The sequence below is a fragment of the Danio aesculapii genome, chromosome 20 (assembly GCF_903798145.1).
Source record: "Danio aesculapii chromosome 20, fDanAes4.1, whole genome shotgun sequence".
NCBI classification, from domain to species: domain Eukaryota; kingdom Metazoa; phylum Chordata; class Actinopteri; order Cypriniformes; family Danionidae; genus Danio; species Danio aesculapii.
The window spans coordinates 15762130-15787762 of record NC_079454.1 but is presented as its reverse complement, the minus strand read 5'-3'; the positions used below and the strand labels follow the sequence as shown (position 1 = coordinate 15787762).

Here is a 25633-nt window from a genome sequence, read left to right as displayed (position 1 = left end):
ACGGAAGCTTGTGCAGACAGCGGTTCAAAACGCGCAGATCTAGGATTGGTCGTGACCCACCACTCTTTTTGGGCATGATGAAGTACGGGCAGTAAAACCCGCTCTCCATCTCGGCTGGAAGGACTGGCTCGATTGCATCCTTCGCCAGGAGGACAGCAATCTCCTCTCGCAAGACAGGGGCGGACAGGGGGCAGGTGAAATACACACTCGTGAACTTGGGGGGCCATTTTGCGAATTTAATCGCATAGCCTAGTCTGATTGTGCGTATGAGTCACCGTGAAGGGTCGGCCTGCGCTAACCAGACAGGCAGAGCGATCGCTAATGGACTCATCACTACAATCACTGACTTACTAGCAGTGGGGCAGCGCGGAGTGGGTGTGCTGATCCAGGAAGTGCTGGGGTCCTGCGGAAGAGCTAGAGATTCACTCTCACCTCACACCCAAGCACTGGAGGGGGGGCTCGAGGAGTGGGAGAAAAGAGACCATCTTCCCAGTGCCTGTGAGCCACTGGCGAAATGCACGGAACCTGCAAGCCAGGAGGCATAGCGTCCCAGGGGAGGCAGCAGAGGGAGGGAATCCTTCATCAACCAATGACAGCCAGTCTTCCGATGCAGCGGTGGACATCTGAGCCTCTGTGTCATCAAGTGAGAAGGCGGAGCCATCCGAGGACAGAGCGCTTTTCTCACTCGAAGCTTGGATGGAGCGCGTGGAGGAGCGAGAGGTCCACAAGGGCGGTAGGCAGATTTACTCCCACTGTAACCCTCAGATCTGCACTAAGAGTGCCCAGCCCTGGAGCAGGGGACAACTGGGGTGGGTGGCTCTTTTGCAAGAGCGAGCCGCGATCTTTACTGCGCAACAGACATGCCACCATAGTGATGGCATGCACTGCCCGTGACATTATGCTGGACCTCAGACATGAAACGTGTCCATCATCCGGGGACAGTAAACCACCACATCCAGACACGCACAGTCGGAGCGACGTCTTGAAAAAGACGTGGTGCACGACCGTGTTGCTCTTTTAGGAAATTTGCAACAATAATAACCGCTCTGGAGGACCGGACCCAAAGAACGCTAGTCAAGGGAGAGACCCAGCTCGACAGTCTGCCACTGCGTGTCACACACTGGACCGCTCTCGTTCACTCTCTCTCTCTGTATTACAGCTGGAGAAACCCTCATAGACTCTCTCAGAAGCTTCGTGAAAGACTCTGAAGCGTAAAATGATGCCTCAGCCTTGCTCTCGCTGTGCTTATATTGCCAATTGATTGCAACGAGCATCAGCTGCGCAAGCTGACACTGCCAACTCATTGGCATTTCATTTGCTGGTTTACATACTTTTTCAGATGATTGGCTTTCTGAACGAAATCCCCCTAAGTGGATTATCCACTATAGCACTGAAGTTCCCCATCCGAAGGGGAACCATTATTATATGCCTGCATAATAAAATATAAAATATAAAATTGATTTTAAGTATATTAATCATTTGCTTACTCATTCTGAATCTACCAACATCATAAATATGCTTATAAGACAAGAAAACAGTATTTGTAGCTGCATTTGCAAAATGCTTTCTAATGTCTTATAATGTAGACTTAAATGCTTAACAAATTATTAACTATTTGCTAATGCTTGATAAATTATTTATAGTGTGTAGTTATTGTAAAGTGTTACCCAGCATGCATATAAAGCACAAATCGAATTATTAACGTTCTTTAATTTATTTTCACAAAATCATTTTATCATTAGAATGACACAAACTATGAGTGAGATGCATAATTATAGCAGATATGATGCTATTAAATCACTGTCTACATGTTAGATTTATGACTTTGTTAAATGCTATGATGACATCATTCATACGCTTGTCTTATTATTATATGTTTATTGTTCGTTCACAACAACTGCATTATTTGTCTAGGCACAAGCCAAGATGGCTTTTCAGTGGCCTTCTGCAATGGAGAAAAGGTAATAAATAAAGCTACATTCATTAGTCACCTCTCAGATAAATAGGGCAGCTGGTAATGGAGGCCTTCCACAAGCAGATATTGCCCCCTGCTGATATGAACATACCTTGAACCTAACCTGAACCTCTTCTCTGACAGATTACTGGTTCACATACAAAAAAAAAAAAAAAAATAAATAATATATATATATATATATATATATATATATATATATATATATATATATATATATATATATATATATATATATATATATATATATATATATATATATAAAATTGTAAACATCGTTTATATGCAGAGCCGTTTATCAAGTAGAATGCATGCTAATTTCTGTTAAGCATTCTTCAAATTGTTGACTTTACTAAATAAGGTGGACTACAGCCTGCTATAGACTGATACTGCAAAGTGGACTTAAACTATTTTAAGCTCTTTCAAAGATTTAATGGTTTGAAACTGTTTGACAGACTGGTCAAAAAGACTAGTAGTTTACCATGTTGAAATAAAGGGTTAGCTAAATAATTGCATAATCCTACATTTTCAATAGGCTACTGTTCCTACATGAACATTGATTGCAGACACATAATTTCACATATTTACATTTCACTTAAAAGATAAACATTGTATATCTAATTTTTGCCCTTTATGGAAAAGCTATACCCCATATGTTAATTAGATGATTTTGTATCATTTTAAATTAACATATTTTGTATTAATAAATGTATACAATATTTTAATTAAATTACACTTAAATTAAAAAATATATATTTTAGTCAATTAAATCTTGAGTAGATTTAGTCAACTAAAATTTAGTCGACTAAAACTATATAAGCTAAAATGATACAGAAGATTAAAATAGGACTAAACTAAAAGTGAATTTTATTCAAAAGACTAAAACAAAATCCAAATTTTCTGTCAGAACTAACACTAATGACTACCTATACCCAGATTTCCTTTATAGGGCACCTTTAAATAAAACATAAATAAAAACCTTTTGACACACTTTGCAAAGTGCTCATACAAAGACACAGAGAAGTATTTGAAGCACTCTAAATGGTACAAAAAACTACAAATCTGGTAATGTGAAATATATTAGAGCTGCACGATATTGTAAAAATCTTATATTATGATATTTTATTTTACTGTGATAAATATTGTGACAGTTTAACAAGATGTATACATCATAATACCGTTTGTTTGATTTGACAGTTTTTGTGGAATAAATGCCATAGTAAATCTTGTTTCTAGTCTAAAAATTCTTGTGGATCAAGTAATCTTTAAGTTTTCCTTAAATAGCCCCTATTATGGGTTTTTGAAAACGACCTTCCATGCAATGTGTAGCACAGCACTAAGCGAATAAAAACATCCAGCTGAGGTTTGAGAAAGTGCACTGTGTTTAAAACTATTGATTCTTTAGCGAAATATTTAACTTGGAAACTTTTGCTTGAATGCGTCGACGTCGATACGGTACATCACCAAATATGTAGTTCCAGATCCGGTAAAATGTGAACGCGCTTTCCCTTCCCTTCTAGTGAAGTGCGGGGGATCACAGGACTGATCATGACGCGAAGATGATGATCACTGACAGATGGAGTTTCGGCTGCAGAGGATTAAGGGTAAAAGTTCATTTTCACAACAATACCACAGTATAGCCAACCTAGTGCTGTGTTTGTTCCTGTCATTTTTCTGATGATTTATACAATAACCTACACTGCAACGCAGTATTCGACAGCTGTTTGCTATTAAAGGAAGGAACAGCAGAGACTATTATGTATGGGACTTTGTCAGACTTTGACAGGGACTTTGTCAGTAACTGTTACAGTTGAAATGGACCAGTTTCTTCTTTCTCCGGATTATAACATGTAAATGTAATTACAATTTTTTGCCTGTCTCGTTGGGATAATTAGGTAAAAATAAATGCAGATTATAAGACAATGAAAGTGTTTTTTGACCTTGCATGCACATCAGCTTGTTGTTGGAGACCCCCAAAACCAAAGTATGACCTTTTATAAAGGTAAAATAGGGGCTCTTTAAAACAATCTAAATTATCAGCCAATGGGGTAATTAAAATAATCTTATTCTTGCTTTGAAATGTAGGTATTTGGACTAGAAACAAGACAAAAATTCTAAGTAAGAAAAACTTTGCATAAATCTTATGTAGTGCCTGGACCATCTAATATGTCCGGTACTCTAAAAATTAGCTCACAAATTCGAATTAATTCGAATTAATTCAAATTAATTCTCGGGGATTCGAATCAGAAGATTCAAATGACTGACTCACAGTCAGAAACAGGTTAACATGTACACTTACGTCATCTATTGGTCCACCCTAATATAAGTAAGCAGCGTGATTTTAGCTTTAGTAAATCTATGTTATATTATTACGTGGCCAACAATAATAATATAAAACAGGATTTCAGTTTTTATACAAGCAAGGTAGCAAGGCCATATAGCTGAGGCAGTAACTTAGAAACACATACAACTCCGACAAGGATCTTAAGATGAAAGAAGTTTATTAAGCTAAACACACAGTACACTACTCTAAAAGACAATCATACAGATACACACACACACACACACACACACACACACACACACAAACACACACACACACACACACACACACACACACACACACACACACACACAGTTCTGGAATGGGTGAATGACTGAGGATGAACAACAAAGAGTCCCAAACGTCTCGCACTTGCTAAGTTTTTAGCATTGCAACCTGAGAAAACCACCAAGCAGAGAATCTGACTAAGGTTTACTGCATAAATTTAACACCAGCTTCAGCAAGGAGTGAACAATGTTTATGTTACTTGCGTTTTCATGATCAGTCACACTCGTCAGCTGGTTGAGGGAAACCAGCGAACCAGCGAACTCCGGCGAAGCCGATTGGTTGCAGCACGTTGACGTGGCGGGGATGTCCTTTCTTGGAGAGGGTTTTCCTTCGTCTTCTGGAGCGTGAGACTCCCTGTCCCGGTGACGGAGAGTTTGACGTCAGCACGCGGGAAGTTTGTTGAATGGGAATTCCTCCAGTGACTGCTCCAGCAGAATTACGAGACTTAGGAAGTAAGAGTTCAGAGAAGTTGAATGACTGACCCTACTGCTGGATGGGGCTGCGTCCGAGTGTTCACGGGAAAGCGGTTATACGAGCAGAACAGGGTCAGACTGAGTTCATGCGAGTCGCGAACATACACAGAAGCAGCTTGAGCTCCTGTGAATGGGTTCTCGTTGCCGTAGTGATGTAACGACGGACAGACGCAGGCTTTACATGGGTAGTTCTTCCAAGAGTGATGTCCGGCAGGCGTGTTGTAAAGACGGGAAGCGTGCAACACAAAGTTTGTGCATAGAAACCCCTCGTGAAGCCAAACGAAAGCCATTGAACTTTCACCTCGTTGAAGTTTTATAGTGGCCAGAGTTTAGACCAGCCCACTCTGTGACTGTCCAATGGTACAGCTACTTCGCGAGTCTATCCTCCCTCTTTTTCTTTGTTGTCTCCGACAGGGAGGGGGAGACCCGTGGCATAGAACTTCACTTTACTGTTATCAAAACTCAATAAAACTCTGTAATTAACTACTATTTGCAGATACAATTTTATCAATTACAAAAATGTTCTCTTAAGCCTTATAACTTTAGTTTGACATTAAACATCACGGCCTTTATCAAATACAGTTAATTACATGCGTTACACACGCTACGACGTTTAATTTACATGCACCCCATAGTGAATATACTTGCTTACATACGTAGTAAAACATACACAACTATTAGCAATAAAAAAATTACAGCAAACACACTTTTAAATGTGAAATGTCCAAAAATCATTCTGGCTTTTTGTACCGAAACAATACGAGTGTTATCTCCTTTTTTACAGCAAGAGGAGAGGCGGATCATGCGCCCGAAGAGACACACATGTGTCTTTCTTCTTTTGGGTGCAAGTTAATTAACATAGTCATGTGAGGGGCCAAATGGCCGGATTTTCCCGATGGACCATGTACTTCTTAACCCATGGTTACAACCCGTCCTTTGTTTTATAAAGGTGGAAGGGGAGTGTGTATTGGAATTAAGCTCTGGGCGATACTTAATTAAGAAAAGAAGGAGTCGGAGGGGGCGCAATGAGGCTTTCATGACTGCTGGTTTTAACTCCGCTTAGAATATGGCTGAGTTCCTACAGTCCCCCATTTGGATGGTGATGTCACTGAAGCGACCATCGGCAGACACTGGAAGAAGAGGCAGTCAAAGGAAAGAACAGGCACACACAAGGCACAAACAACATTTCCATCACAGACTGAATTCTGGTGAAGGTATTAGACAAATTGGCATAATCGGGTTAGAAACACTTGACAGATGAGGGAACCTTAATAAGGGTTGCGACAATCAATTTATTTGGCTAATCGTAAACGGTGAGGATGGCAGGCGATGCCGGAGGCAGCTCGATTAAGGTTAACGAATTCTCAGGTTCTCGGTCCTCTTCGCATCGGAAAATGCGTCGATTGCCGGGTATGCATTTGTTACATGCATCTCGGATGGCGGTCACTCTCTTGTGGAGGAGATAGGCGAGAGTCAAAGTTATAATGTAGCCAACAACAGAAGAAACGCACAGAGCCGTATCGGCAGCGGACCAAGACCGAATGATTGGAGAGCCAGGGGGAGGAAGGCGTGCAATGGCCTCCAATGCGTCGTCGACTGGGGTCAAATCGAATAATTGTGTTCCTTCCTCCTTGATCCTTTGTTCCAATTCAGGATCAAGGATAAAGGAATGTTGCTTGAAAAATTGTGAGATTTCCAGTTTGGTTTGATACTCGTCCTCGGGAAGATGGTACAAGGCCAAATCGTCAAGACTGATTTCACGCGGCTGCCATTTTTAAAAGCGAAATCGAGGCTGCGGTGGGAAGAAACCCGGAAGTATCGTTGGGCGTTACATTAGAACGTTGTGTACTTGGCTGTATATCTTATCAGCGAATAGAAAGAGACACAAATTTATCATTTCACCGCCTTCTGAGTGACCTGAAGGTCCGTTCTGAATGAAAGGTGAAAATATAAAGGGATATCAGAGCTCATATTCAGCTAAGTTAAGGGAAACGGCACTAGTTAGCTAACGTTTTCTTTCCCAAACACACGTTTTAGATGCCATTTATCAAACTCAAGTTAATGAACTGATTCTTTCACTATATTAGACATGTCACGTTACTGAATTATAAGAAAATTTGTCAATTTCCCGCTAACATTTAAAGCACTGTTGATGGCTTTCTTAAAACAGCGCTGATTGGCCATTGTGTTCACGTGCTTAACAGATATGCTTGTGATTGGCCGAGAAGGTCATCAGTTCACCCTCCGCTGTTTACCGAGCACAAACACAGACGAGTGATCTGCTTGATGACTCTACTGATCCTTATGGCTGTTTCGCGCTTGCGCTCCTGTCTCCGTGTATCTGTGTTTGCACTGGGTGAAGAGCGGTAAACTGAGTGCAAACACAAGATACATGGAGACTGGATCGCGAAGCAGCCGTGAAGATCACTCGAGTCATCCGCGCTCAGCAGCGCTTCAATTTTAACTTAGCGGGAATTAGACTGTTTTAAAACTTCAGTACCGGGACAACACGAGGGTGTGCTACAGAGGACTGCAGTGTTTATCGCTTACCAAGTTACATAGGCTGAAGCAGGGAAGCGTCCCCTCTGTTTACCTGCTGCCATGAACTGAAGCCTAGGAGGACACTTGAGCATATTACTCTTACAGAGCTTGTGATGTTGTTTGATGCTAAATTGCTTTTAATTGTTTAAATTAAACGTACTGACTGATATTAAAGTGATGTTTACACCATATCTGTATTTTGAAATCTCGGCAACAGCTGGAGGTTTGTAGTCCACGGCATGTCACTGCAATGTTTACAGTGCTGGTCCTATACTTCCGCGTTTCTTCCCACCACAGCCTCGCTTTGGTTCTTTAAAATGGCGGCCGCGTGAAATAAGCGTATATGAAGGATCGAGCCCTTAGTGACAGTGATCCACAAAGTTTGATCGGGAAGGTTAATGCGAGTGGCGGTGTCGTGCTGATCGTACGTAAGTGTAGCGGTACGCACGGGGGTGTTAACTAACCATCGGTTACCGACGAGTTCAACTTGGGTTGCCTCGACTTGGGCCTGTGGCGTAGCTTCGGCGGGACAGCTGGTGTCAGGTCTAACCGATTCCAGGCCGCAGATGCTGTCAGTGTTATCATGAACGAAACGGCTTACTAGGGCACAGATAATATATCTCTTTGGTAAGAGTGCACATTTTTAGGTTAGGGGCCAAATACAACTGCTCATTATTATCGTGGTACGCAATGACGTCAGGGGTATGAATTTTGACATAGGTGTCTCCTTGCCAAAATCCAACGTTTACGACATCTTTGAGACGATAAATGTTGGCGGTGTCAATTATCAGTAGACTAAGTAAAAAGGCTAGGTTGCCTGCTTCTGGATCCACGTATAAGCGAATAGCACTGCCCAGAGAGAAAGCAAGGTGAGCTTGGATCGGGCTAGTGGGGCCCGTAGTGGCAGAGGTCAGGACGTTTTGAACTAGACTTAGGGGTATCAGGTAATGTAGAATTCTACCCATAGCTAGATTATTGTCTGAGGAGCTCACTTCTCGTAGCATGTCAGCCATGAGAGTGGTTAACAGCTGCGTTTGAGCTAATTCGCTTTGAATAACCGAGAATAGCTTGTTAATGGATTTGATTGTTTGGTTTAAGAGAGTGCTATGCCTGTTAAGGACTGTAATAGTTCCGTTTAGTGATTTTCCAAAGGTTTGTAAGGCACGGCTCTGGACTGCGAGCTGTTGGCGGATTTCAGGTATTTCGGCCTGAACTTCACCCACATGCCACCTTACTGTGGCCATATTTACGACATTAGCGGTACTCATGGCAATGTTGAACAGAGTTCCTACAGCTGTGGCAGCCCCCAGCAAGGCACCCAAAAATCGTTTGGGACGCCGGTGGTACCCGCTAAGTTCAGCTTGGGTTACTGTAATTTTCTGCAATTGGTGCAGCATGTGTGTAACATCTGCTTGGGCGTGAGCAAGAATTTCCTGGGTCCAACGACTACCCATTTATAAAATCACTAAACGGAACTATTACAGTGGTTTGGGAGGCTGTGGGACTGTAGTGAGCTCTGACAACTTTGCGGGGATTAAGTCAGACGTACACCTTTTGGTTGTGCGTTTTACAGATTATCAGTAACCCCGGTTGTTCGCGGAGTACTATCCCCGATGCTGGTCCCGCCGACGCAACTTCTGGCTGGGGTGTGACCCCCATTATGCAGAAGATCAGAACGGCGAGGCCAAACATCTTCCTGGCAATAGAATCAAAAGAAACAAATTAGATTTGGAAGTCATGTCGCCCTGAGTGGCAAACGAAAAATTTCAAGATCAATTACAACCATTTGGTGACTGGAGTCAATCCTAAATTTAGGCCTTATGCTTAGCTTGCATGATTCTATGTGAGTGTCTCAGTATGGGACTAGAAGGGCAAATTAAACAAGGAAAAAGAGAAGAAAATGAAGAAACGAGAGACATAAAGGGAACTCAGGTAGGTAAAAAATCAGTGACGCAGTGTCACAAATCTGGAGTGGCTCCTCTCTACTAGGGGTTTTCTAGCAGGACTGTGGAGGAGAGAGCATTAATGTTGTGTTTAGCACAGTTAACTAGGTGTTCCCTAGATTGTCTGGGGTTATGTTAGTGTAGTGTAGTGGGTAGGACAGTTGGTCTGTGTCAGTGGCTTTGGTCCTCCCCCATTTCTGGTTGGCTGGGCCCCCAGTGCCTCTTGATCTGGTTTCGATGAACCCATCGAAGAACAGGGTCACTGCGCCCTGACCTGATTTTGATTCGGTAGGCCACAGGTGAGAGTTTGTCAATGATCTCATGAGGTCCAGTCCAGTGAGGCAGGAACTTCTTGGACAGACGGTGAGGAGTGTTGTGGTAGGGCGAAGCTGTAGTACCACACCTTGTCTCTGACATTGAATTCCTAGTATGAGGCCTTTTTTTCGTAGTAGGCCCTGCGTCCTTCCGCACTCCTTTGGAGTTGTTGCTGTGCAAAGGCGAAAGTTGACCTTAGGTGCTGATGCAGCTCTTCAAGGTACTGGTGAGTGGTATAGGCGGTGACGAGATTCATGTCACCTGGTTGGTACAGCAGGTGTAACGGGAGTGTCATCTGCCGTCCTGTCATCATCTCAAATGGGGGTATCCCAGTAGAGCGAAGAGGGGTGGCCCTTATTGCCATCAGTACAAGAGGGAGCTTGATGTCCTAGTCCTTTTGATTGGCAGACACATACTTTTTCAACATGCCAACCACTGTCCTGTTAGTTTGTTACACTTGACCAGAGGAGATTGGGTGGTGACTTATATGAAGCTTGGCTTGGATTCCCAGAAGTTTCCACACTTCCTGCATGACTTCGGCTGTAAAGTGGGTTCCTTGGTCAGAGTTGACTCCAAAAGGCAGGCCGAATCTTGAGAAGATGTGGTTCATTAACAGACATGCTGTAGTTTCCGCTCTATCATTGGGAGCTGGGAGACATTTGACCCATTTAGTGAATTCGCAGACTACTGTCAGGAAGTATTTGTTGCCCCGCGCCAAACGTGACAGAGGTCCTAGCCAATCGATTTGAAGGTCTGACAATGGGAAGGTCATTCCTTTCCTTTGCAGCAGTGCTCGGTAGTTTGGGTTTGCTGGTCGGAATTGGCAACACACTAGGCATCCCTTTACGTACTCCACTACATCCTGTTGCATGCCAGGCCAATATGCTACCTGTTTGAGCATTTCGTAGGTGGCTTTGGCGCCATGATGTCCAGCGCACGGTGCATCGTGGGCATACATCAGCATCATCCCCCTCTGGCCACGAGGTATGACGAGTCGTGGTTGTGTGAGTACCTTGGGGACAATATGTGAGTATGCCTTCTGCGAAATGCAGCAGGTGCTCGATGGAATTGAGATGGCGAAGTTCCGAGGACTTGGCCAGGTCAGAGGCTGAGAGTGGATTAGCCGTAGGGTCGGAGATGTGAGCGACCATAGTTTGCAGAACTTGATCCGAAGCTTGAAGGGTGACAAGATCAGTGGCAGCAAACTGTGGTGAGAGAGCTAGTTGGTAGAAGGCGGGGTTTTGCACAGTCGTGGTGTGCTGTCGGCAGGTAATGGCTGCCACATTTGGGTTGGGTGGGTGGGGTTGAAATGTCCAAGGCTCTCCATGTAATGCACCTGCTTTGGCGAGGGCGTCCGTTTGGTCATTGAAGTCTTTATCTTGCCCTGGTTGGCGTGAATGTCCACAGACCTTTTTCCAATAGGCGAGCATGTCGTGTTTGGTAACAATAGAGTCGCATGATTGGTGATGAGAACAGCTGCGATTTTTGCATACTGTGATGAGTGAGGGCCAAGTTTGAATTGTTGTGGTGGGCAGGGGTCATCATCGAGCCAGACCACGCCTGCTCCAGCTTTCAAGTTGCCCTGGTGATTGTATGAGCAGCCATCCACATAAGCAGTGGTCATTCCTTCACATACGTTCTCCTCAAAGTATCTGTGATTTATCAGTTGTGGGGGTACCGGATCTTTGGGTTCTGCTGAGGTGCAAAACGTGTCAGTCGAGCAGTTCTGGCAGGTTGCAAGCCCATTTCCTAGGGACGATTTGTGGTTTTGAGCATATCTTGCCTCAACGTCCCGTCCTTGAAGTGCCATTAGCCAGGTAGCTATGCGTGCATTGGTGACCACGCCATCAGTGGTCGTGCAAGGTCGGCGTAGCCTTCGATGAACTGTCTTGAGTAATTGCACACTCCCAGAAAGCTCAGACACGTTGGTGGGTGTTTTAATGCTTTGGATTGCCTGGGTACGGCTAGACTGCGGTTCGATCCCATTTCGTCCCACGAGCAGGCCTACGTAATTCACTTTGGTTTTACACCATTGTCCCTTGTTGCTCCTGCGATTGTCAGCTGGTTAAGGACGTGATCGATTTCCTTGAGGTGATCATCTACCTTTGAGCTTTTCAGGAGAACATCATCGACATAGATAAGATTACCTCTGGCATCAGGGCATACTTTGCTCAGGAAGATGTTGAATTCTGCTGGTGAAATAGCATAGCCGAAAGGGCACCATGTAAAGGTGTATTGCTGATTGCCGAAGGTGAATGCCAGTTTGTGTTGGTCATCAGGGTGGACTGGAATTGTCCAGAACCCGGAGGCGACATCTAGTGTTGAGAGAATTGTCGAGCCTTTGATTTTGGGGATTTCATGTTCCAACTGAGTCATAGGCCACCGTGACAGGGGCACCTGCTGGTTCAACTTGCGGTAGTCGATAGTAGGTCGCCATTTGCCATTGAGTTTAAGTACTGGCCATATTGGAGCAAAGTACGTGTTGTTACAGGGGCGGATGACCCCCTTGCTCAACATGGAGTCGATGATTTCTTGCACTGGCTCGTATGAGGCAATCGGGATTTTATATCGTCTCACAAATGTGGGTGGCGCATTTGGGTGAGTTGGTATGCGCACGGTATGGATGTTGGTTAGGCCACAGTCCAGGGAGTCTTTGGCGAAGGAGTCTTTGTACTTGTAGCCTCACTAAGGGCGTCAGCCTCACTAAGGATCTGTTGGAGCTGTGCCTTGAACCCAGCATAAGGTTCTTCAATCGAGTCATTTGAGGGACTTTGGGTTTGGATGGCAATTGGCTTAGGTGTTTCTGTTGTAGGCTGTGTTGAGACTGCATAGACCGTGAAGTGGATGTCCTCCGTCAGTTTGGATCGGCATACACTTTCCTTAGACACTGGCAGGACGGAAGTTATGGTGATGTTTCCATGTGGTCGTGTAAACATCACCGTGTCATCATCTTCGTCAGACAGTGGTTGGGCTGGTATTGGGCCTATGACAGGTACCATCAGGTCGAAGTCATGAAACGCCTGGTTGATGAGCCACCCTAAGTGCCTGGATTTAGGGACAGTGACATCTCTGGCAGTGCAGTTGTTGAACAGTATGTACATAGCACGTGATGACGCATCAATGAGAGGGGTGTCTTCCAGAGTCAGGCCCAGTTTCAGACAGGTCCTGGATGGCTGGAAGAATGCTAGCTTACTGTTGAGAGTGTGGCCAGGTCGCATGTTTAGGTGAACGCTGACACTCTTGCTGTATGCAGGAATTGTGACTTCTCTCATTGATCATGGCACATGCATCTGGTATGGTTTGACCAGATCGAAGGGTGTTCAAATTGACTGAAGTGGTCAGTTGGTTCGACAGAGGGGCCCACACAACATTGTTGATAATGTCCACAGAGGCATTGAGCCGAACTAGGATGTCTGTTCCAATATAGATGTCATAAGGTAGGTTAGGGACAACGAGGAAGTGGTGACTCAGCAGTCTGTTGTTCCATCGGATGTCCACAGCGCAGATCATCTTGGACGTGGCCATGGCTGTCGAACAAGGACTGAGGGGGAAGCGGCTGTGTTTTGAGACATGTGGCAGAGTCTGGTGTCTTCGTTTTAAGGCTTGGAAGAGCTTTAGACTGACAGCTGAGTTCTCTGCCCACAGTGCTAGGGCCGCATTGGACACCGGGGTATCTTGAATGTCTATTTCAGTCTTGATTGGAATGGGGCTGGGGCCTGAGTCAGGAGCTTGCAGTGAGCAGAGGAAAGGTACTTGATCCTTACTGCTGGAGGTTGCACCAGAAGTCAGTGACTTGGGGTCAGTGCCTGTAGCTTGACACTGTGGCTCTTTGGAGCAAACTGGCTGGAAGGGCAATGGCTCCTGGACTTGAGTCCATATCTTCATATGCTTGAAATCAATTAGAGGTTCAAATCGGTTCAGCAAATCTTTTCCTATGAGGAGGGGGTATGTGTTGAGTGGTGACACGTACACTGGGTGAACGAGGCTCATTGGTCCGACTGTCAGGTGTACTGGGGCAAGCTGTTTCAGTTGTAGGCCAGTGTGGGAGTAGGCTTGGAGGTTCAGTTCACACCTTTGAAGTCTGAGAGTTCTTTTGGCTCTTTCTTGGACTTCTTCGAGGAGTTCTGCTGACATTAGGTTGATGTCAGCTCCTGTGTCCACGAGAGATTCGACTTGGACTTGGCGTTCGATGATGATAGACAAATATAATTTCCTTGCTACACCTCTTTCGATGAGGTCACCCAGTAGTTGAGGGACAGGAGTTTGACATGGGACAGGTAAGATTTCAGGGCTGGCTTGAGGTTCGTCGGAGGAGTGGCAGACGACCAGAATGGCACTTTCAGGAATTTTTGGCAGTTCATCAGCAGGTGTCTGTGGGATGCTGCCATGATCTGCTGCAGTAGCTGTGGAGTTAGTGCTTAACTCTATAGTGGGGCGTTCAAACAGGTTTCCTGTTTCACTTGAGGTAGTTGCAGGTATGGCTCTTTAAGAGTGAGAGGGGTACAGTGCTATTCTCAGGGGTCTGTTGATCGCCGCTGCTGCTTTGTTCGACGGCTAGTCAGGCTGAATCCAGTTTATCCTCCTTTTTCCCCTTCCTGTCGTCCTTCTTGCATTGGAAGAATTCTTTCATCATCATTCTCATCATTTCTTGAGGGTCGAAACCAGGTGGGGTAGTTTCTTCTTGTTGGGAGTGAGATCGAGTTCGGTCAGTGGAGAATCGGGGTGAGTGCTTTCGTTGACTCCTTGGGCTTATTGATCCAGGGTTTTGTCGTCGTCCCTTGGAGGGACCGTTGGATTGTGACGAGCTTTTTCTCCTTTGATTGCCGAATGAAGTGGATTGAGTCCACGATCTCTCCCAGTGACGTTCAGGAGAGCGTTGTCGTCCAGAGGGTCCATCATAGCGACTGTTCCTCTGTCTAGGTCTAGCGTCAGCATGAGAGTCCCGTTGTCTGCGGGGTGCTGATGCCTTCCCCTCTTGAGCAGACTGCTCGGCTTTGTCTGAATGTTGGGCACCCTCTAGTGCCAGTTCTGGACTTTGGGTTTTGACGGCCAGAATAGTGGTGGTTTTGGCGCTCTTTTCTGAAGCCATCTTCTGTTTACCATAGGCTTTATGTGCCAAATCTTGTAACTGTTGCACAGTCATTGTTCGTGGGCATGCAAGGACTCCCAGATGGTGGCTTACAGCAGGATGGAGGTGTTGCAGGAATAGAATCTTGAAGTTTAGATCTTCTTCCATTTCGGGTTCATTCCGAGTTCCAAAATAGGCTCGTCTGAGCCGGCTGTAGTATGCTTGAGGGGGCTCGTTACGGCCTTGCTTCATCTCAAGTGCAGCCACCAGTCCTCTCTCCAATTCGGGGTCAGCAAATTTTTTGATGAGAGCTTCTTGGAGTAGGAGGTAGTCATTCTTTGTGCGAGCTGGCTGTCGGTCTAGGAAGCTGCGTACTTCGGGGCTGGATGTCGCCCGAAGCAGGTAAAGTCTATCTTTCTCTGAGACATTGGGTCTCATTTCCAGATGGAAATCAATGTCTTGCAGATAGGCATGGACCTCCTGACCACCTGGCGCACTTGGGGTGAACTTGCCAAAGTTCCTGGCCAGCTTATCGAGGTCTTTGCGATCCATGTTGTGCGCTGATCGGTGACTGACTAGCACAGGCTCTCGTCGCTTTGGGGTGAGGTCAGGCCCTGCAGAAGGAGCTGGTGAGCGTCTTCGGCTTGGTTCCTCATCTTTCTCACTATGTGTGAGTTCGAGTTGGGGTACAGGGGATCCTGTCCTGCTTGGCAAGGGTGAGGCCTTGGTGGGTTCACGTCGCAGTTTGTAGGCATACTTAAGTTCATCTTTGACACTGGCAGACTCCTCTTTGAAGTAGTTCAGTTCCTGTGTTAGTCGATTGGCTTCATTTCTCGCTTCATCTAGGTGAGTTTCAAGAGCTCTGTTTTTGGCTTTTTGGTCTCTTGCTTCAACCTTTGCTTCTTCCAGTAGCTGTTCTGCATCTTCAAGCTTGTTGGTAGCATCAGCGTGGTTTGCTTTGGCTTGCTCCAATTCTTGGGTGGTAGCAGCTAAGTTCTCTCGCAGTTTATCTATCTCTTCCTTAAACTCTTGATCCGTTTTCGTGGACAGTTCAGTTTGCTGTCGAGCCTCCAGTTCTAGTTGTTTGATGCGAAGTTGTCTGTGTGTCAGCTTGTGCTGGAGCTGGCTGGCATGCCTGTCACTTATCTTGAGGGTGGCGATGAGGGTGTAACTCAGTGTTCCAGTTATCTTGGCTAGGTCTTTGTGACTGTAGCTGTGGCTTGGGTCTTGCGACATTAGGCTTGATAAGTTCTCATCCAGCTGATCCTGGGTCAGTTGCTGCAGGTTTTCGGCGGCCTTCGGGAGGAAACTGTCTGTTACCACACTCAGCCATGCTTCTAAGTCCTTCCAATGGCCAGCAGGGTCTTTAGTACGGCCATGTTTGTTGCAGTCGGAGAGACTTAGAACCGATCTGACACTGACCTTGAAATGGGATGAGAATAGGAAAGAGAGAGAGAACGAAACACAGCAGAACAAGAGGAACAACAATGTCAGTGTGTAATATTAAGTGTGAGAAGTTAAATGTGTACCAACGTTCTAGTGTGTGTGTTCTAGGTGAATGTCGTTCTCTGGGCCGTGGTACTCTGCTGGATGTGCGTCTAACTGGTAAACTCTGTGGGGAGAATCAGTAAACACGTACAGTTGGCACAGCTAAGGAACAGAGAAATACAAAGTGATAAGAAGTGTAAAGAATAGGGTAAAGATTGGTGTTTGCACTTTTCTAGAAAGAGAGCAATGATTTAGCTTCCCTCAATCTAAAACAAAAGAATGCTCCAATGCTAACTTTTGAATTTTAGGGTCTCTAATCACCAGGACTGCGGCTGTTATTAAAATTTCCTATGAAACAGGAGAAATTGTGATAACAACGACAGTGATGGTTTCTTAAATCAATAGGACTGACACCACACCAAATGAATTGTCCCTGAATGAGTGTTAAAAATAGCGACTGACGATGCTTATCTTCTTGACGACCTGCTTTTAGCTCTGATGGGTAGGATTCCACAATGAGGAGGGAATGAGGGTGAGAATCAGGCAAGTTTAACTTCAGCAATGCAGTGTTCAAGTTTCCCAACATTTGTCAAATATTCCTAAAATTCTCTGCTCTATTATTCTCACAGGTGCAATATCCCAAATAGCAGCAGCAAAAAAAAGACAAAAAGTTTTCTCTGTTGGACAAACTAAGATTGACCAAGTGGTGGCGCTGTTGAATGGCTAATTCCAAATTGTTGGTTTATTAGGTTATCACATTAGCTAGTTAGCCAAAGTAATGACAAGCTTGTAAGTTTAATTTGGGTTTAACTAACCGAGGGATACTGCCCTTATAAACTCAACTGGGTGCAACAGACTACTCTGTCCAATTGCATCAACCTGGAACCCAGAAAGGGAAGGAAACGGTGTCCTTGAGTTGGCTTGGGAAAACAATGGGAACTCAAAGCTGTAGTTAATTTAAGTCAATTGGGTAAATTCGACTAAAGCCAAAAAAAATATTCACTACGGGTTCCAATGTATACCTGGAATAAATAAAATAAAAGATTTAACTTAAAATTGAAAATTCAAATTTTTGAATTAAGTAAAAAAAAAAAATAAAAAAAATTATTCCCAATTAGTAAAAGGAACAAGAGTGGTAACCCCTATGCGTTATTATTTATCAAAGTGTTTTATAATTAACATTTAATCAGTAATTGGTATTGAAAGAGGAAGCCATTTTAATGAAATTAAAATTTCCAGACAGCACTGTTGAGTGACATTAATACTCAATGGAGTAATGATAAAGTATAAGGAGAACAATTATGATTAAAATCAATCATTAAACAATACAGAGTAAATCTGATGTCTAAATTAAACTCACATAAATGGGTTTCCAGACTTCATTAAACTGGATCAAATTATTTAAGTTAATCACACACTGTTATTGAGCTCTGAGACTAATGGACTATTCATGAACAGAGATGAAAAGGAGTAATAATAATAATAATAACAAGAATAATGATTATTATTATTATAACTAAATTAAACAAAACAACCTAAGGTTGAAATAAGACATATGCAGTATTGATGCTGTGAAGATCACTCAGTGAGGTTTGCAATTGAACTTCCCAGACATATAACAATATGATTATTTTAATCATTAAACATTGCCAGTAAATCAATGATCATAGGACATAGTTGTTCCTGGATGTTGATTAATTGGTCAGGATGTATTTGATTGCATTAATCAATAACTGTTATTGTGATAGGGCAGCCAAGCGTCATTAACTATAAATGAAATTGAAATTTTACAACAGCAGTGACGATGGTCACAACTCAACTAAGAGAAATAGCCATTAAAGTCTAAAGGACAATTAACGTTATGATTAAACTTAACACTATGCTTATAAATCAACTTCCCAGTCAACCGTGGTAAGAAATGGTCGTTCTTACAGGTTGAGTAGTTTCGATAAAAGCATTTATGTCACTCGTGAAACATTCTAACGATTGGATTAGGCAATAGTATGTTTTCCAAAAGGCCAACAGCTTTTGGGAGTTCCGACTGGTGACATGGGCCCAATATAGCGGCAAAAGCCGTTTAGACAAATGTGATTAACATCAACAATGAGATCGTACACCCTTTATTAACTTCAGCACTTGTCAACTTATTTTCCAAACGAGAAAAGGAGATGAGACATAAGGTAAGCATGAAGAGAAAACATCAAAGATTGAAAATCCGCTAGCTTGAATCAAAGTTCACTTTAACATCAGCCATACAATGCTTTGTGCTAGCCTTCTATATCACTAAACACATATATACTTCAATGCGACGCGTTAGCGTCGGTTGGCTTAGCCTCGTGCTAGGCTTTGTTTACTTCCAGTTCAAGTCGACGCTTGCGAGCTGCGCATGCGTGAATGACTGAAGTTCCGGCGAGTCCCTCAGGACTTCCTGGGTCAAGGTCGTAGCAGTTTACAAGCACCACACTCTTCACACTGCACAATAGCACTATTCAGAATACTATCCTTCTGATAATCAGTGACCAATGAATACAGCTTTAGCGATTACTGTGTAAAACACTATGGAGGCCGCAGGTCCTCGCTGTGTGGTCATGCGCACTGGTCAGATCATTTATCTAACGTTAATCAGTGCAGAGCAAAGCTTTAATCAACAGGGTAACTGAGATTAAGGTGAGATCCGGGATCTCGGCACTACGTGTTAGAGTCTGTTTAAACAGTAACACGGCTGTGGATTCAACCACATAAACTTGATCAAGACAAATATTTTCTCCCACAATACAACACAGTTATCCAAACAACAGCATTCTTTAATTCACTACTCTTATCAAATAAAACAGCAAAGGTGGGTTGATTTATTCTAAACCCAGTAGCCAGGAGAAAGATTTCAGAGCCGGAGTCTCACGGCATAAGAGATCACACTGTATAAGGCCCTTTTAAGAGGAGAGATAAGGGACACGCTTATCCACCTCGTTCTGCGCTCTTAAAGCGGCTTTACTGTTCATCTTGGCGGACGAATAGACTGCAGTTTTGTGCAAGGTTCGTCACGCTGGACGAATTGCAGTTACAGCGCTGTTCGTCTCTGCGGACGAATTAAATGCACTTTTGTGCACGGTTCGTCTCAGTGGACGAATTAAATGCACTTTTGTGCACGGTTCGTCTCGGCGGACGAATTAAATGCAGCTTTACTTTCTCAACAACACTTCAGCATGGAGTCAAGCAATAAAACGCATTGTACAATGATAGAGTAATGACGTGTAGCAAACTCTGTTTCCTCCAATCTATCTTTACGGTCAAATATAGAGACAAAGTGTTTCGAGGTTTTATGTGCTTAAAAGTTAGTTCAATCTACTGCCCAAAATTTTACTCCACCATTATATGTAGTGCCTGGACCATCTAAGATGTCCGGTACTCTAAGAATTAGCTCACAAATTCGAATTAATTCAAATTAATTCAAATGACTGACTCACAGTCAGAAACAGGTTAACACGTACACTTACGTCATCTATTGGTCCACCCTAATATAAGTAAGCAGCGTGATTTTAGCTTTAGTAAATCTATGTTATATTATTACGTGGCCAACAATAATAATATAAAACAGGATTTCAGTATTTATACAAGCAAGGTAGCAAGACCATATAGCTGAGGCAGTAACTTAGAAACACATACAACTCCGACAAGGATCTTAAAATGAAACAAGTTTATTAAGCTAAACACACAGTACACTACTCTAAAAGACAAACATACAGATGCACACACACACACAGTTCTGGAATGAGTCAACAAAGAGTCCCAAACGTCTCACACTTGCTAAGTTCTTAGCATTGCAACCTGAGAAAACCACCAAGCAGAGAATCTGACTAAGGTTTACTGCTTAAATTTAACACCAGCTTCAGCAAGGAGTGAACGTTGTTTGTGTTACTTGCGTTTTAATGACCAGTCACACTCGTCAGCTGGTTGAGGGAAACTCCAGCAAAGCCGATTGGTTGCAGCGCGTTGACGTGGCGGGAATGTCCTTTGTTGGAGAGGGTCTTCCTTCGTCTTCTGGAGTGTGGGACTCCCTGTCCCGGTGACGGAGAGTCTGACTTCAGCACGCGGGAAGTTTGTTGAATGGGAATTCCTCCAGTGACTGCTCCGGCAGAATTACGAGACTTAGGAAGTAAGAGTTCAGAGAAGTTGAATGAATGACCCTACTGCTGGATGGGGCTGCGTCCGAGTGTTCACGGGAAAGCGGTTATACGAGCAGAACAGGGTCATGCGAGTCGCGAACGTACACAGAAGCAGCTTGAGCTCCTGTGAATGGGTTCTCGTTGCCGTAGTGATGTAACGGCGGACAGATGCAGGCTTTACACGGGTAGTTCTTCCAAGAGCGATGTCCGGCAGGCGTGTTGTAAAGACGGGAAGCATGCAACGCAAAGTTTGTGCATAGAAACCCCACGTGAAGCCAAACGAAATCTCTTGAACTTTCACTTCGTTGAAGTTTTGTAGTGGCCAGAGTTTAGACCAGCCCACTCTGTGACTGTCCAATGGCACAGCTACTTCGCGAGTCTATACTCCCTCTTTTTCTTTGTTGTCTCCGACAGGGAGGGGGAGACCCGTGGCATAGAACTTCACTTTACTTTTATCAAAACTCAATAAAGCTCTGTAATTAACTACTATTTGCAGATACAATTTTATCATTTAAACCAATGTTCTCTTAAGCCTTATAGCTTTAGTTTGACATCAAACATCACGGCCTTTATCAAATACAGTTAATTACATGCGTTACACACGCTACAATGTTTAATTTACATGCACCCCATATTGAATATACTTGCTTACATACGTAGTAAAACATACACAACTATTAGCAATAAAACATTAGAGCAAACACACTTTTAAACGTGAAATGTCCAAAAATCGTGCTGGCTTTTTGTACTGAAACAATACGAGTGTTATCTCCTTTTTTACAGCAAGAGGGGAGGAGGAGGATCACGCGCCCGAAGAGACACACATGTGTCTTTCTTCTTTGGGTGCAAGTTAATTAACATAGTCATGTGAGGGGCCAAATGGCCGGATTTTCCCGATGGGCTTATTAACCCATAGTTACAACCCGTCCTTTGTTTTATAAAGGTGGAAGGGGAGTGTGTATTGGAATTAAGCTCTGGGCGATACTTAATTAAGAAGGAAACGAAGGGGGCGCAATGAGGCTTTCATGACTGCTGGTTTTAACTCCACTTAGAATATGGCTGAGTTCCTACACTTATAAATAACTAAATACAATTAATCTTTGTTACACCTCCGAACATACTTTTTTGTGCCCAAATTCTCTTGAAAGAATCAGTCAAAGGCCTTAAAAACACATGCAAATGATAAACTTTCACTACGTTATGGTTACTTAGCAGTGACTCTACAAACCACATGTGTTCTGTGGCTCCTGGTCAACTATAATTCAGATCTTTATCATTGCAGATCTTGCGATGTGACTATTGCAGATGAACACATGCAGATGCGATTTTGATGATGAAACGATATATTGTGCAGACCTAAAATATATTTTAAAATATTTTCAGAATATAACTGGTAAGGCAGGTATGATCTTTTTTATTGAATTCTATAAATAAAGCTGGCTGTGTACCTATGTACAAAGGTTCATGTATAAAATTTATGTAAGGGTCCATGTAAAAAAAATGCATATCATTACTCTTTCTAGATTTATCTACAGTTGCAATGACTATTTTTTGTGGGTTGATGTAACATTCAAGTTACATTATTTAATTTGTAGTGACCCCTTTAAAATAAATATATCAATATAAATTGAAAATAAATAAAAATATGTAGTTTTTAATAGTGTTCTACCTTCTGTAGTTGAGACATGCCTTCTGGTTTCTCTATGTGAAGTCTTTCAGAAGCCACCTGCTCCCTTGAGTGCATTTCATCCTCGATCTCCTGTAGACGTCTCTCTATCCGTAATGAGACCTAAGATACATCATGCAAGTTGACATGCTATTTAGTCCATCAAAATAGTCTGGAGCTCTGTTTAGCTAGAGCAATCTTCTGTCATTTATTCTAAAATATTCTATACAATGAACTATATCTTCTACTATATGAACTATATGTTCTATACAGGGCTGCACGGTGGCGCAGTCGGTAGCACAATCGCCTCACGCCTCTCGCTGTGTTGGCGTGAGTTTCCTCCGGGTGTTTCGGTTTCCCCCACAGTCCAAAGACATGTGGTATAGGTGAATTGGGTAAACTAAATTGTCCACAGTGTATGTGTGTGAATGAGTGTGTATGGATGATTCCCAGTGATGGGTTGCAGCTGCAAGGACATCCACTACGTAAAACATATGCTCGATAAGTTGGAAATTTATTTCACTGTGGTGACCCCAAATTAAAAAAGGGACTAAGCCAAAAAGAAAATGAATGAATGAATGTTCTATACAATGAATTATCAGCACTCACAAGTTCTTCACTTGTTGATGCCCGAACACGGCCTGCAAGATCCTCCAACATCTTCTTAGTTTCTATGTCAGTCCTTTTGTGGGGCAAAAAATTATACAAGAATAAAATATACAATTATACAACGTACTTTCTATTATAAACATATATTAAATCATTATAGTGACCGGTTTCTTCTGCTGATTTCTCGATCAATGTCATCACCCATTCGAAGTTGATCACTCCGCAGGTCTCTAAGGGACTGATGCAATGAGTGTATCTAAGAAATTAAGAAATTAAGAGCACAAATTTAAGGCATTTAATACTTTTTAAGACCCCACGGACACCCTGAATACTTTCAAGCCTCCCAGTCACTGACTTTTACTAAAATTGTACCTACAATTCCCAGAGGTAAAAAATTGATTCGATAAAACCAGACAAAAACAATGAGGTATTTATACCTATAAATTAAATAATGCCTGTATTTACGACACGACACCCCAAAGAGCTCGCTGAGGCCCCCTTGTGGGCCAGGACCCCCCTGTTGTGAACTGCTGTTTTAGAGCACTTCATTCTTCCTGCTGCTGACCAACTTTATGGAGACGCAGATTTAGTTTTCCAAAAGGACTTGGCACATGCCAAAGCTACCAGTACCTGGTTTAAGGACCATGGTATCCCTATCCCTATCCCAGCACACTACCTGCTCGAACTGTTACTGTCTGGTCGGCGCTTCAGAGCACCAAGCACAAAAACAGCCAGACACAGGAAAAGTTTCTTTCCTCAGGCTGTCTACCTTATGAACAGTTAAATATTCCCCTACTGTGCAATAAATATGTGCAATACTTTCTCATACGCACTTGTACACAGCACCTTATATCAATATACAATGCAATACCTTCTACATTCGCACTTGTACACAGCACCCTATAACCTGTATATTTATAACAATCTGTACATACTGTACAACTCAACATCCAGGTTTCTTGACTAACAGCATCTGTTTAATGTTTATCACTTTTATTTTTATTTTATTTTTTTCATATTTATTTTTTGTAGGTCACTTGTCACTTTATGCACACTGGAAGCTTCTGTAGCCAAAACAAATTCCTTGTGTATGTGAAGCACACTTGGCAATAAAACTGATTCTGATTCTTAATTGGCCAGGTAACTCGCCTGACCTTTACACCATAGCAAATCTATATACATATTTATATTTATATACATATAATAAATCTTTATAAATTAATGGGGGAAAACGGAGACATCTAAAAACGGAGGTGTGGCTGCAGACATTCGCCTATCTGATTGGGGCTTTTTCCTCAATATTCAATGCACAAAGTTTGATCTTGCATCCTTTCCTTAAGTTCAGTTATCACAAGTTTGAAATGGAAAACAAACTCCAGAGGACACGTGGGGTAAAAACAGTGTAGTGTATAACTACATATTTATATGACTGTCATCTTCACTGTATACATATTTATAACAAAACTGAGCCTACAATTTAACCGCTTCTTTTCATTCTCTTAAAAAAATATAAACACACCCTGTTTCCTTTGCTGAATATCAGTTTTAATAATCAATAATGGCTATTATAAAAGTATAACGTGCAATAAGTTTATACAATATAAAAAATAAAAGCAAGCAATCAGTCAAATGTGCAGAATCAGTGTATGTGGTTACTTAAATTAAAACGTGTTATCTGAAAACAAGTATTAGATTCAAAAGACCATTAGATAGAGACAAGATGAATTGAATATCATGTTTGACAACTATAGTGAGATAAAATCCTGCAGAGGATCCTTGATGAACTGTCCAACGTGCGCTACTTTCACCTGGGGAGCTGTGCTCAAAGCACACGCTGACTGCCTGGAGCTCAGACGTGCACATACGCTCCAGCACAAGCCAGGGTGTGTGTGGTTACGTGATTTCAGCAGTATAGTGTGGACAAAGATATTTTCAGAAATGCTGGGTGAAACGTCAATGTGGACGTATATAGTTTTCATTCTAAAACGTCATTTTTAAACTAAAGCATATTAGTGTAAACAGAGCCTAGGTGTCCCCAACTGAACCTTGTGCTTATTCCTCCCTATATATTGTGCTCTCTTTCCTTTTGTCTTTGCCAGTTCATTGTTTGAGTCTGTGCAGTGTGTAACCTTTGTGTTCATGCTTTGTTCCTGAGCTTCAATAATCTACATCACTGTGTCCAGTTTATCCTTTCCCAGTATCTTTGTCTAAGTTATTATATTGTTTATCTTGTTTATTTAATTAACAGCTTTTTTTAGAAGTTTAGCTTCTTTCTATTGGTTTTGTTTATTTCATCCTCTCTTTCAGTAATCTATGTTCTTTTATGTTCTATTGTTTTTGAGTAGTTTTTGTAGTAGCTTGAGACTTTTTTTTGTTTGTTTGTTTCGTTTTTAGCCTTTAGGTATTTTAGTTTATTGCTTGTTTCTTTGGTTATAATCTGTCTTTGTGTTTTTGTGTGTCTTGTCTTTGTTCCCTGGTGCTGTCCAGCTCAGTCTCTTGTGAAGCTACAATATGCTAGGAACTGTGCTTTGCAGTGCCTCTTTCAAGGCCTTCACCACCTCAAGCCCCGGGCATTCCTGCTCAGTCTCCCAGACTGTGGTCATCTGTGGAAGCCATCTGTACCTTCCAGGACTCTGCATGCATTCCCCACTAATCATTACCAGTTAAACTTATTACCTAACGCCTGTTTCACCTTCACTTTGTCAATAAAACCCCCTAATTTCATTCTGGATTTAAATCCTCCATCCTGTGCCATGACAGAAATAACTGGCCAAAACCTGGACC

The 25633-nt window shown here is 42.8% G+C and overlaps 1 protein-coding gene across 1 annotated transcript in view; it reads right to left on the bottom strand.

Annotated features, from left to right (window-relative positions):
• Positions 1-25633, bottom strand: part of LOC130247941 (centrosomal protein of 128 kDa) — an 86733-nt gene that overhangs the window by 38236 nt on the left and 22864 nt on the right. The window contains exons 6-8 of the mRNA XM_056481453.1: positions 23014-23105; positions 22850-22922; positions 22244-22363 (exon numbers count right to left, since the gene is read on the bottom strand). Of these exons, the coding sequence (XP_056337428.1) occupies positions 22244-22363; positions 22850-22922; positions 23014-23105 (285 nt within the window). The remainder of the gene's footprint in view (positions 1-22243; positions 22364-22849; positions 22923-23013; positions 23106-25633) is intronic.